The sequence below is a fragment of the Pelodiscus sinensis genome, chromosome 14 (genome assembly GCF_052426305.1).
Source record: "Pelodiscus sinensis isolate ZL-2025 chromosome 14, ASM5242630v1, whole genome shotgun sequence".
Classification (NCBI taxonomy): domain Eukaryota; kingdom Metazoa; phylum Chordata; order Testudines; family Trionychidae; genus Pelodiscus; species Pelodiscus sinensis.
The window spans coordinates 34,103,989-34,117,910 of record NC_143065.1 but is presented as its reverse complement, the minus strand read 5'-3'; the positions used below and the strand labels follow the sequence as shown (position 1 = coordinate 34,117,910).

Sequence of the window (13,922 nt, the reverse complement as noted above, 5' to 3'; positions counted from 1 at the left end):
TGCCATCCCCAACAGGAAGGGTCCAGGGCGAGGCAACAAAAACGAATGGACGAAAGAAGAGAGGCACTTGCGCATGTGCAAAGAGCATCACATGACTAGCACTGTGTCATTTCTAAAAGGGACAACTAAGGAGCGAAGCTGGAGGCAAATCTAAGCCAAGAGTTGTCGAGAAAGCCAATTAAGGACCTAAACACCCTGTATCATCCTGCAAGACCTAGAAAACACTGAAAGTAGGGGTGTAAAATCCCATTTAATGAGTTAACCAGTTAAATGTTATGTTTAGCTGATTAACCGATTAAATGGGGGATGGGCAGGGGGATGCTACCATCCTTGCTGGTTAACCGTTTATATCCCTGATTGAAAGTTTATACTTGCAAGTGCTGGGGAGCTTATGGTGCAGTTTCTCAAACACAATTCTCAGGCAACAACAGTCCTTGAATTTTGATCCAAAGATTTATAGTACACCAGTCACCACATCCACACAGTCCTACTGGTACCCTAGCTTACATTGTGATGCTGTTGCAATTGCAGCAAACAGTGGCTAACGCTAGGGAAGAGATGCAAGAATTCCCTGTTCTATACAGACTCTTCCTCACCCAGGGAGCACATTTCAGATCTTACCTCCTCTTCCTGGGATCTTTTTTTGTGAGCCATTTTGTAGAGTTTGTGCAATTTTCTGGCATCAAATTCTGTGAACTTGGACACAAATATCCACAGGTTCCTAAAGGGATATTAAGTTTTTCTATTAATTACTAAACAACAGTTTCCCAGCTTATGGCTGTACCTGCTGCTTAGCCAAAGGCCTTAAGAACAAGGCCTCAGACTGTCAGTGAGAGAAGATCCATACACCGGCAGACTGTGATTTAGACTCTTTTTTTATACCCCTCTAAGTAGCTGAGTACTAAGAATACACCTAAATTCTTAAAGTATAGGCCCTTACAGGCAGGCCGCAATATTTAGATCCTAACCGGTCTTTGCCTGGGAACTGTCAAAGACAGGGCTAGAGTCCTGCGACAGGGCTTTTTCTTGACAAATGTTTTTCTTTTTATCATCTTAACAGTTTCCCTTGCAAAATGGAAGGGATTCTTCCACCACTCTCCACGCAGGTGTTTTTACAACTCCCACTGCCTGGTATACAGGCTCATGCTGTGTGTGGAGGATAAGCTCCAGATGACTGATATAAAGGTTTGACGAGTGTTGTATAAGGAGAGATAGTTTTGTGGCTAAAACTATTTACACCCATTTGGCCAAACCCATTTTTAAACTGATTCATGGGTTCATTTCTTAGCTCTGCCACAGACTCCCTGTATAACCCTGGCTAATCATTTAATCTCTCTGTACCCCATGTCATCTGCAGTGAATAATTCCTAATCCTTAGCTGAGTGGCTTTTTGCAGATTGTACAAATGAGGAAGACAGGATAAACATACAGTTACATCCTCACACATCCCAAGCCAGTTGCATTGAAATGAGACGATTTTGGGCTGCTAGAAAGGAGATCCACTCTATCGCCTTCAGCTCTCTGTCAGGCAAGGACCCACTTCTTCATAGTTGGGGCTGTGAAATCCACATTCCTTTATTGTTTTGTCATTATTTATGCTCCCCGCTTGTCTGTTGTTTATCTCTATGGTCTCGGTCTGGTCCTTTGATTGTTTGTCTGCTGTATAATTAATTTTGGTGGGAGTAAACCAATTAAGGTGGTCAGATAGAATTGTTAAATAATCATGTTGCAGAATATTGGGCTTGGTTAGTTAAACTGGTTAGTTACATTTCAGCAAAACGATTGGTTAAGGCAGTGTGTCTTAAAGTGGGCTGCGGGCCTGCTTTGTTTACCTAAAGGCTCCATAGCCACAGAGCCTCGCAGCTCCCATTGGCTCCGGTTTGCTGTTTCCAACCAAGGGGAGCCATGGGAAGAGGTGTGGCCGAGCCAAGCTGCTTCCCATAACTCCCCGTGGCTGGAAACAGTGACCAGAGCCAATGTGATGCGAGGCTTTGTGGCTACAAAGCCTCTAGGTAAACAAAGTGGTGTGAGCCCACCAGTGGCCCGAGACTCACTTTGAGAAACTCTGAAAATTTACCTTAAATGGGGAGCAAACAGGAAGTAAGAGGGGAACAAGGGAAAAAGGAAACTGGATTCACGCTAGCTGGAAGCTAACGCCAATAAACGTCGCATTGTCTGCATCTCCAGTCTTCGGGTATTGCTATTCTCTGTTCATGTGAGAAGGACCAGGGAAGTGGAAGGGTGAAGGGATAAGCCTTCCAACAAGACCTAATATCCACTTCACCTTTGTCTATTTCACTCATCTGGACTGTGAGGGGAAGGGCAGGCTTCACTCCTTTTCGCCATCTCCTTTTTGGCATCAGCCTAACGCTGTTGTATTTAGGGTCCCCTCCGAAGGCTGGTCAGCGGCCTTGAAAACAGGTGTTAGCAGCCTCCCTCCAGTTCCTAATAAAGGGCTGACGTCCTAAGCATCAGTCTATGTGTGGACACACATTTCAGCTTCAAAGGGGCTGTTTTGGTCTTGCTGAAGTGTAAGGAATGTGACTTCCGCGGCGTACATCTCAGCCCCCCTTCACCCTCTAACTGAAGTGCACAGGCCTCGGCACATGGTTTACACCCATTTGGCCAAACCCATTTTTAAACTGATTCATGTTAAACCGGTGACGCTTTTCAACGCAGATGAAGCCCTAGTCTCTGAGAGGCCAAGGACAGAATGGGTGATGGTTTCTGATCCCTTCCAGCCAGCTTGATCAGCTTTCAATAAGGTCTTTGCAACAGGCCGGGGGAAACACTGGAAGTGGGAAATTTGGCACATGCCTCCTATAAAATGGCTGCAAAATCCAGCACCCTCCATGAGAACACTATGTTTACCTAACCGTCCACAAACTAGCCAAAGGAAAACTGAATGGTCTGTTACCTTCTCCACAGCTTGATGTGCTCCTGGTCAGAGTAGGCTTTAAGGCACTCTGAGATGCGATCTCCAATTTTCAGGAGGCAGTTACGAGTGTGCTCCAGCTGTTCTTGCACTGTCAGTCCCTTATCTGGCTTGTCAAGTTGCTTCAGCGCCTTTTTCACTGGCCTCATCCTCTCTTTGCACTAGGATGAACACCACAAAGCAAACATTCATTTGTAGTAAGATGAAAGCCTAAAACATAAGCCAATGCAGCACAGGCCTGGTCTGAGGCCTAGCTAATAACGGACAAGATATGGCTAACAAAGCCAAGCTAAGCTGTGAGCAAGAGGCAAACCCCTGCTGACAGAACTTGGCACAAACAGGGCTGAGAATGCAAAACACTAATTGGTAATAGGCCCAGGTGCAAAACAACAATTGGTACCGCTCATAAGTTGAAATCACATGGTACCATCAGCTCATTAAAAAAAGACCTTGGTACCCACTCCTCACAAATACAGACCCAGGTTCAGGAAAGGGTCTAATAGGACAGCATGATGGATAGAGATGAGCTAATCAAACCACAAGGTACAGAGGGATGGGTGGTATCTAAGTAGCATCAGAGGGTGGTAACCTGATATGTCAGCAGTGGCATGTGATTTGTTTGTACCTGTATATAAAGTGGTGTCCTGGGGGGACAGTCTTTGTATGACCTAGGGGCCAGTGGAAATTTCCCATTGACTGAGTCATTCCATTGTGGCAAGTACATGTGGGTAGTGGTTCAGTGTAGAGTCTACTGACAACGGTTACTGTACTTCACTTAACAATAAATCTGGCCTGGCGCCTTTGATGCTTATCTGGTTTGTGGTCTTTGGGGGCCCTCTCAGGAGGACCACATCATTGAGCACACACTCAATCAGCCTTTTGGTTATCATCAGTGACAGAGACCTGCGAGGACACCTCAGCAGTAAATCCACCTAGCTACATCATTAATTTCAGGTGTGGGTTTCACCCTTTCTGTTGACCTTCTCTCAACCAGGTGCTTGCTGGGAAACTGTTAAGTCAAATCCTTCATTCAGTGTTAAAGTCAGGAGGTGTACCAGGCAAACAGCAGAGGAGACATACACTATAAAGCATGAAGAGTCTGTCCTCAACACCTTCCACCCAACTCCATCTTCCTTCTGGAAACACACAATGTACTCTGCACGTATTGAGTATGAATTCTGCCTGACAGCCTAAGCCTAGGACTAAGATGGACAATGGACATGTCGCTATTTAGGCATTACAAATAAAATACATGGGGTTAAGACCATGGCCAAAAATCACACTGCCAGATAAAAATGTTTTTGGACTATTCCTATTCACAAAATTGAAAGTTAGAGGAAATCATCATTCTTCTTCTACTTTGTGCACACGACAGCACTTTGCACTTTCATTCTCTCCTTTTTAGTCTGCAAGTCAGTCATTTTCCCATGGTTTGCCTAGAACAACCAAGAAACATTCTGAGATTGGTGAGGGTGGCTGAAGAAACAATCTGTGGCAGCGTAGTGCTGAGTTTCCATTTACACAGGTTGGAAAGCAGTTACTGTGAAACTTACTGCAACAACTCAGTGAGTTTTACTGCAAAAACTGCAGAGCCTCAACAGCGTGCCCTGGTAGCCAAGAAGGCAAATGGAATATTAGTTTGCAGTAGGAGGAGCATTGCCGGCAGATCTAGAAAAGTGATTATTCCCCTTCGGCTCTAGTGAGGCCACAACTGGAGTATTGTGTCCAGTTCTATAGAAAGGATGTGGACGCGTTGGAGAGGGTCCAGTGGAGGGCAACCAAAATGATTAAGAGGCTAGAGCACATGATCTATGAGGCAGGGCTGAAAGATTTGGGTTTATTTAGTCTTCAGAAGAAAAGAGTGAGGGAAGAGTGAGAGAAGTTGATAGCAGCCTTCAACTTCCTGAAGGGAGGTTCCAAAGAGGATGGAGAGAGGCTGCCCTCAGTAGTGACAGATGGCAGAACAAGGAGCAATGGACTCAAGTTACAGTGGGGGAGGTCTAGGTTGGATATTAGGAAAAACTATTTCACTAGGAGGGTGGTGAAGCACTCGGATGGGTTACCTAGGGAGGTGGTGGAATCTCCATCCCTAGAGGTTTTTAAGTCTCGGTTTGACAAAGCCCTGGCTGGGATGATTTAGTTGGGATTGGTCCTGCTTTGGGCAAGTGGCTGGACTTGATGACCTCCTGAGGTCTCTTCCAGCCCTAGGATTCTATGAGAGCCACAGGACATGCAAAAATTACTCTAGAATGACCTCCCTATGCTTCCAGCCCTTGTCCACACATTGCTACAGGGTCACACCACTTGACCTATGACTCTTAAACCAGCAGTGGGAACGGATAGCTTTGGTTTGAAATAAGAAGGTGGATAGTGTCTTAAGGTGCTGTACTGCCTCTTCTATGCCTCTTTCTGTCGTGTTCCCACCAGAGGGATGAAATAAGAAAATGCCTTACCAGTGCAACTGAGTGGCAGAGAATCTAGAGAGGAGATATTCCGAACCTGGTTTTAATACTGTGCTTGTTTTCTGGGACAATGACTCCCTAAGGAGGCCTTGATGTTTCTCCCATTTGAGATTCCCCTGTGAGAACCACCATCCTTTCAGCCAAGGAGAAGGCCTGGAACGGACTCCCTTTGCCACTTCTCCACTGTACTCTCAAACTAGCTGCAGGTTACCGAATGCAACGTGTACCTTTCCTTCCAGGGAACCCCCGTGCTCCCACTGCTAGGCCCTTTGTCTCCAGATACTCACTATGCTGAACGTTTCCTGGTCCAGGTCATCATCCTCGTCTTCCCCAATGGGGATGGGCTCGCTCCCAGCTGTAATGTGGACAGGACCTTGAGATCGCTTCCCTTTGCTGCCAGACTTGGTTTCACTTTTGGGCTTGAAAAGAACAAAATTACACCCCTCTGACAATGAGCCCAAGCTGGGGATTCTGCATCGCCTAACGTGGAGCCCTCCGTGACAACTAATGCTGGTGGCATTAAATGGCGTGCTTCTCTCCAGCCCTTTCACCCAGACCAAGAGTCACAGCACAGCTGAGAGAGGAAACTGGAGCAGGCACACTCTGGGGCTAACGTTTTCAGAAGTGGCACCCATGATTTGGAGTCTGAGCACAGCGGGAGACAAAACCCACCGATGAGCGGTTGTCCTGGAGAATTAGTTCCTACTGGGGGTGGGTATCCCCTGGGAAGAACAGACCCACCCCTCCTCGCCCCCGCATGGCCTGAAATTCCACTGTACGGCGGTGGGAACTGTACACACTCAGAACCTCTGGAAAGGAAACAGCGGGGACCCCCCAAATCACTGGCTGCTCGTGGAAATTCTGAGGTGCCCCAGAGTGCACAGGAAATGTGTGCAAGAGCTGTCAGCGGAACCTGTGTCTCATAGCAACCCACCCTGCGCTTCAGCCTCAAAACTCTCATTGCTCCGTTAGTTCTGTTCACCGCTGAAGGCCATGCCGCTTGTCACTGGAAGGGGACTTCCCCCTGGATTTGAAGTGCGCTTTGAGTTTTGACTTAGGATTTCAGTGGCATAATACACTAGCATTTCTATATACCTCAGACACCCACACATCACTATTACGGACCCTTTCACCTATCCCTAGTCTGAATGAGTCTGTGCCAGCAGTGACCCAATGCCCACTGGGCAATTTAGTTACATTTCCCACACAGCCTGACACTGGTGCGGACAGGCTCAACCTCTGCTGACAGGGGAACAGCCAAGATATTATTTCCTGGCCCCCATGTCGGGTGGGTTATGATGGATAGATTTGAAATTGAGAGCAGTTCAGACACAGCCTGCCAACACAAAGAGTAATTAAAGCCTCACGCCCTTTCAACAAGGGGCTCCAAACTCTTTTCTCGAAGCCAGCTGCTCCAGGATGCTCATCTGATTGGGGATAGTCACCTTTTAAATCAGTCTGAAAATAGCGCATGCCCTTTCACGCGCTACACTTCGTTCCCAACCCACAGAACAGGCCTCCATTTCCATCCTTCGCTGCAGGTGTCCTTCCCCTCCTACTCAGGGTAAGCTCTCATTCCGAAAAGCTCCGGGTGCTCAGAGGCAGAGAGGCCTCCTTCTCACCCCCCACCAATTCTTACTAATAAAGGAAGCCCTAGCATTCTTTCCCATGGGAATATCCAATCTCAGAGAAACAGGTATTGGGTCTGAAAGTGATTGAGAGCCTATAATGTGTCTCTAAAGGTTACATATTTGCCTCATACCTTCTCTTTCTTTTCCTTTTTCTTTTTCTCTTTATCGCCTTCTTTTTCCTTCTTTGTGGTTGACTGTTTTTCCTTGTTCTCTTTGTTTTCTTTCTTCTTCTGTTTCTTTTTCACCGGGCTTTTTTCCAAGCCATCCTCCTAGGAAATTAGTCACAGGCTCAAACGTTGTTCACCAAGTCAGGGCTCCTCACCTCAGACACATGTTTATCTATAAGCCTATGTCCTGTAAGCACACCTCATTCTTGCTGGTCATTCAAACTTCTCCTAGGTCTAATTAACCTACATAAGCCCAGAGCAGCAATCTGCCCAGCCCCCACAAATCCTGCTTCTAAGGTGAAACTATCAAACTAGCATAATTCTGCAGCTGACTACCAAACTGCAGCTACAAAGAGCACTTAGCTAGTCAGGCGGCACAGCTCTTAATGCTTCTGACCAGTATCTTAAGAAACCTTAGTTTAAACTATCTGCAAAGCTATTCAAAGAGAGGGTTTTATCTTGGTAAATTCTGACTTGACCAATGACAGGCGAGGACAGACTACAGCCAACAAATGCTGAAAGTGGCCCAGTTTTGGAGCCCATCCACAATGCTCTGAGCACTGGCTTAATGGAGAGGTTGGAGAAGGCTCCCCACCTCCTAGGTTCCCAAGTAATTAAATATGTTGCCCATGCAGATCTGCAGGGCCCCTATTTCAGTTTTTGCTCTGTGGCTGCTTGGGGAAGTTCCACCATGTGCTTTTTCAGTCTGGTGTCTGATGCACCAACACAATTCAAGCCGCTCTTTAAAAGCCCCTTCCACCTGGGTCAACACACCTTGACTTCTCCCTCTTCCGACGGGTTGTCTGAGTGCCGAGGAGAGGACAGTTCATTTCCATGCTCATCTTTGACTTTGGGAGCCTTGTTCTCTTTCTTCACACGTGGTTTCCTCTTCTTCAGTTTGGCCTGGAGGAAGAAGAGAAACCAGTTAGGGCTGGAAAACAACTTTTTGAAACAGAAAGACCATCTACGGGCGAGAGTAGGTGTCAGTCTGGAGACTGGGAGATCCAGCAGGCCATGGGAAATGACTCTGAGGCACTACATGGAATTACAACCTAAATCAGAGGGTCTCGTTTTCGCTAGTAAGAGGAAATCCATCTGAGGTTTGTGAGTTCAAAGGACTATTCTGAACACAGAGTTGCTATGAGAGAATTGCTGGCACCAAGCAACATGGTGACAGGGCAAATGAATGAGAGCTGGTACATCAGAGGGCATTTAATGTGACATCCAAGTTGCAGTATCCAGGAGGGATAAAAAGAGCTTTATTTTGGTACATTCACTACCTATCTCCACAGTGCCAGGGCTCCTTGCTAGCTGGCACATGGACAACCCTACACACGCTAGAATTGTTCATCAATCCTCACAGCTCACTTTAGAGTTTACATCTGCTTCCGACAAGTGATGCAGTAACACGAGAATCCAGGAGTCCTGTCTACTGATTCTCAGTGTCTCACCCATTGAGGACACAGGTAAAAAGACCTGAGCCTAAGATCTGAGAGTCAAGACCCACCCGCACTACCAGCAATGTTCCCTCATTTTTTTCTATGCGTTATGTGCACCGAGGCATGCACAGATGTGCACCACCAACAGAAACACATGCTGCTGGCTGTGGGTGCTCTGCTAATCAGCTGGGCAGCATTTTAGTCTCTCTCGGGTGGCTGTCCAAGCACTCCGCTTACAAGGAACGCTCACTACCCGCTCTTGGTTCAATCTCACGAAGGGATCAGAGTTCAAGCACATTCACAGTCCACAAGCTAGGAATGCAGGACAGAGTGTCCTCCTAAGTAGCGCCCAATCCCTTCTCACCCCCCCACCAAGCACTCAGCCATCCCCTCACTCACCTCTTCCCCATCGTTCACATTTTCCTTCTTCTCCAGCTCTTTCTTCAGCAATTTCAGTAGATAATCAACACGAGTCTGGAGCTGCTTCCCCTGCGGTTTCTTATCTGTCTCAACAGGTAGGATCTTTGATAAAAACAAAACACCCACATGCACCTATCAAGCCTGGAAGTGAGCAGACATGCACCAGTAATCCTCACCCCCTTCCTGGTGACTTGGGAAAGGGAAAAAGCCCACATCTCTTAAGGGAACTGCCCTACACTGCCCTCCCAGCCACAAAGCCCCAGATCCTCACATAATTAGGTGGCAAACTCACACTAATTTCAATGGGAGTTAGGCGCCGAAATCCCTTTTGTGGTTCGTGGCCAAAGAGCTCTCTCACAAGTCTCCTCCTTTCATAAGGCAGAGTGCAGAACTCTACCAACTGGGGGGCAGGAGGTGGGGGACAGCCTCCCCATACTGGTACTGAAGTGATTGGGCATGTGTGAGCACAGCCTGGTAGGAACTTAGATTGTTGCTCTCTCAGATTACAGAAGAACTTCTCCAGTGAGCAAGCCAACACATGGTAAAATACATCAAGGAGCCTGTGTTGCAACAGACACTATGCTCCTTGTTTTGACAAGTCGAAATTTATTCATGACACTGTTTCACAGTAGGCCAATGCTGCGCCGTCACTTGAGGAAAAAGAGCTATTTCTGTAAAGCTGATTTTACTGGTTTGTGTCTTTATAAAATGCAGCTCCACTTGATTGCTATCGCTGTGTTCTTTAACCAACTGACCCAACTAATTTAAAAACAGCAATGACATGGCCGGGGCATCTGTGTTATGACATGAGATGCAGCTGCTGTCTCTGGGTAAGAATCTTCAGCCCAGTGCATTAGCAGAGGGAGAATGAGAAGAGCTCTTCTGAGCCACCCCTGCAAAGAGGAGATTCCCATGGCTGCGTGTGCGATGTTCGTTTCAGTTTTCAAATGCATTTCTGAGCATCATACCTCTGGGCGCTCGCTTACACCACGACACAACCTGCTCTTTGCTACCTTGCATCTGGGTCTGACAGCTTTGTCTGAGCTTAGCATTAACCAGTGGGGAACCCTTATGCAACCAGCACCAATACACTGGGAAACGCTCTTCACATAAGGAGATTCAGATGCAAAACAAATGGCCATTAAAGACACACACGTACAGCTCAGATGCAATGATTCCAAGGCCAAAATGGACCACCTTGATCATCTCATCTGACCTGTACAATACAAACTTCCCCAGAATAATTCCCAAAGAGGTTGCAGATGATGGACCCACCACACCTTGCACTTAATGCCGTGAGCCAGTGTTTCTGATCCACCGCCTTATTTTGATATGTTTTATTCAGTGCATTTCAAGGCAAATATGCTGGCATTCAAGTAACAACGCTGGTTTCCACCAAGCACAATACAGCATTCCAGAGAGGCCACGGTCACTGTTTTCTTTGTTATTTAAAGTATTCACACACATAAACATCTCTTTTTGAAGCAAAGTGAATTGTGTTCTCCCTGAGGCTAAAGCGAGCAGTGCCCAGAGACCTACCTTATCAGTTAGCTTCAGTTCTGGATCTGATTTAATTAGCTCCCAGTTTCCATAGCCATGCTCATAAATGCCCAGCAATAAACGAGAATCCTCCTCCACTCCCCAGTCTACATCGAAATGAGCAGCTTTGACCCGGCAAGTCAGGCAGTACCTGCAGGCATTTCAAAGACGAGAGAGGTGGTGAGGGGCTCCTCTCCAGCCCTGTGGTGTCAAAGCAAATCTGCAAACCCAGGCTTTCCTTGACCAGCCCCAAACCCCAGCTCCTCCTAGCCATGCAAACTCACTTCCTCTTCTCCTCTGGGTCTGTGGGAATGGATTTGTGCAGCATTTCGAACTCCTCTTCGTGCTGGATGATGGATTTCACGTTGACTTGGACACCAGAGATCTTGAGGGTCGGACCCCTCCTTTTCCCAGGTCCCTTTCCTGCTCAACAACAACAAAAGTTCCCAGCTGAAAGCACTATGACAGATTGAAAAAGATGCTGGAAAAGGTGCAGATACGGTCAAGGACTTTATATGCCTCCCCTCATACTCTGTCGACGTGTAGGGCCGGCTGGTAATGCCTGAAAAGCAGGGTCTCCTTTCACTCGGCGTGGCAGTGAATCCTTTGTCGCACTCCAAGCAGGCCCACCAACAGGGGAGGCAAAGGCAGCAACTGCCCCGGGGCCTAGCCACTCAAAATGGACCAGGGCTCCTGGCCACGGCCACTACCACTGCCACAGCAGCCAGGCCCTTTAAATTGCCGCTGGAGCCCTGCGTGGGGCACTCCGGCAGCTGTGAGGGTTGGTTTGGCCAGGGTGAGGGAAGAGAGTGGTCCGAGCACTGCTGAGGGCTGGCTGCTGTCAGCCACCTTCTAGGAGCATAGAGCCAGCCCCCCAGCCTTGCCCGGAAGCCCAGCAGGTCTTTCAATTCCCTTGACTCCAAGCCCCTTCCAAAGTCATTTGCTTTTGCTTAACTATAAATAAAACAGCAACGTTGCAGTTCAGCCAAGGTTACGCAGAGACTTAATGGCAGACCTGGTAAACCCCTCTCCCCTTTCTCTTTTCTAGATTCCCTGTTACTTGGGCCAACCACCACCACACTGCTTCCTAGAAAACCAGAGCATGCAGGGGCAACATACAGGGCTGTATATTCCTCAGATCTTGGACATACGTGCAGTGTATTTACTCAGTGCTCTGAGGGCACTGGCTCGGACAAGGTATGCAATGCAGGGTACATGCTATTGGTTTGATTCTAGCCCAGAAAGCAACTAAGATATGCTCCTGTCTGCTGACTGCTCCAAAGCCTAACGTGAGATGAGTTTCTGGCTGTAGCCCATGCCGTAGAAATCCCCTGGCACCAGGCGCTAGGAGCACGTCTAGACTACACGGCTTTGTCGACGGAGCCATGTAGATTTGTTTACTAGGCAAAGGGAAATGAAGCCTAAATTAAATTAAAATGGCTGCCGCGCTGTGCCGATCAGCTGTTTGTCGGCACAACGCTGTAGTCTGGATGCTCCGCGGTCGACATCAAAGGCATTTGTCGACCTCCCCGGTAAACCTTATCCCACAGGGAGGTCGACAAATGCCTCTGATGTCAACCGCGGAGCGTCCAGACTACAGCGCTGTGCCGCCAAACAGCTGATCGGCACAGCGTGGCAGCCATTTTAATTTAAATGAAGCGGCAATTATTTCAATCGCCGCTTCATTTCCCTTTGCCTACAACCCTAATCTACATGGCTCTGTCGACGGAGCCACGTAGTCTAGACGTGCCCAATCACTCCCGGCTGACACTGTTCAGAGCGGAAGATTCAAGGCTTGGAGGTGGGAATAGCTTCTCGCTGGCAGAGGCAGCACGGGTGAGGTTTGTACTGTTCTTTGGTTAACAGACTACAGCCCCCGTTGCTGCCAGTGTGGCGTTCCATCAACCCACAACTCGGATAGTTCTGTATCTGCATTTTGGCCCATCAACACCAAGAGCATCAGCCTGCGCCCCTTGCACTCACCGTCTCCGGGGTTTTCTTTCAGCTGCTCCTCGTATTCCTGCATTGCCGACACACAGCTGTTGTGAATAAGTTCCCCTAGACGCTTCAGATCCGCTATGGACTTGTCCACCAGCTCAGCATCGCGAGCAATGCACTCCAGCCTGAGAAGGGAAGAATTGGGAAAGCATGGCTCCACACCTGGCTGCTAGCACGGCTCAGAGACGCCGAGGCCAGCTACTCTGATTCAGTAGCATCTCCCTACGCGAGACACCATTTACAGCACTTAATTTCGTACTGCACCCACTCCTCTTTCAGATTCAGGTGTCTGAAGCTTCCCCAGTCAAGCACATCACTTCCAATAGCATTTGCACTGCTAGACATGGAAATACATTTTATTTTAAAGGAACGGTGGTGGGGAGAGAGGGGGAGAGACAGAGAGAAAGAGTGTGTGTGTGTGTGTCTACACACATGTACACATACATCAACTCCCCCTCCCTAGGAAAACCAACACTTCTATGCTAGGGATGTATACTAGGCTGATACTTAGCATCTAACTGGTTAACCCAGTGTTTCTCAACAGTAGCAGGGCGGACGATGAAATTTTTGGGTGTAAAAAGTAAAAAAATAATAACGTGCTGTAAAACTTAAAACACAAATTCAATTTTCTCCAAATTTCAGTTGGGTTGATGTTCCCCCCGACTTCTCTAAAGTACCCCAAGGGTACTTGTACCACTGGTTGAGAAACACTGGGTTAACTCTTTACATTCCTATTTCATGTCTGCCTCTGAGCTGACCCTTTTCTTGCTACTTCTGTTTTTCACACCATTTAGAGCAAACCCCACGTTAAAGCTTCGGTACTGAAGAGTTTCAAGGCACATCAAGAAGCAAGTGATCACACACCAGGGCACTAGACTGGCACAGAGTTGCTTTGCAGAAGACCACGGCATGTATATCCTGCTCCTGCAATGTTATGTAAGCACTAGGAACGTGGGGGGCAGGGGAGGCCTTTATCTGAAAGCATTTACCAGTGGCCATCATCTGAGACAAGCTGGACTACCTAGCAACTCTCATGTCTCCAAGGGCAACACTTCCACACCTTTCACCCTGAATACAACAGATCAGTCATATTTTGCCCCCTCAGAGAAGTCTAATCTATGCCCATGCTTAATGCCTAACAGTTAATTGCATCTAGGAGTAGAGCAATGCACAGAGACCTTTGTGTGGCCATTTGTGTCTCTTGTTCACCCTTTTCAGCAGTGTAACATTCAGAACTACAACTAGCCTATATGATTCCTCTCAGGATCAGAGCCAGTTTGCACATACCGTTCGAGTGGAAGCCCAAACTTCTTATAAGCCTTGATAAACCT

The 13,922-nt window shown here is 47.6% G+C and overlaps 1 protein-coding gene across 8 annotated transcripts in view; it reads right to left on the bottom strand.

Moving 5' to 3' along the window:
* The window catches only part of CHD2 (chromodomain helicase DNA binding protein 2), a 106,383-nt gene that overhangs the window by 5,506 nt on the left and 86,955 nt on the right, over positions 1–13,922 (bottom strand). For 5 of the 8 annotated variants that reach the window (XM_075897006.2, XM_075897005.2, XM_006123330.5 and 2 more), the window contains 10 exons: positions 13,879–13,920; positions 12,577–12,716; positions 10,878–11,016; positions 10,594–10,744; positions 9,034–9,156; positions 7,970–8,098; positions 7,160–7,297; positions 5,685–5,816; positions 2,918–3,096; positions 622–721 (listed from right to left, as the gene is read on the bottom strand). In XM_075897006.2, the coding sequence (XP_075753121.1) occupies positions 622–721; positions 2,918–3,096; positions 5,685–5,816; positions 7,160–7,297; positions 7,970–8,098; positions 9,034–9,156; positions 10,594–10,744; positions 10,878–11,016; positions 12,577–12,716; positions 13,879–13,920 (1,273 nt within the window). Of the gene's footprint in view, positions 1–621; positions 1,660–2,917; positions 3,097–5,684; positions 5,817–7,159; positions 7,298–7,969; positions 8,099–9,033; positions 9,157–10,593; positions 10,745–10,877; positions 11,017–12,576; positions 12,717–13,878; positions 13,921–13,922 lie in introns of those variants that run through there. The other 3 variants (XM_075897011.2, XM_075897012.2, XM_075897010.2) reach the window with 2 other exon arrangements.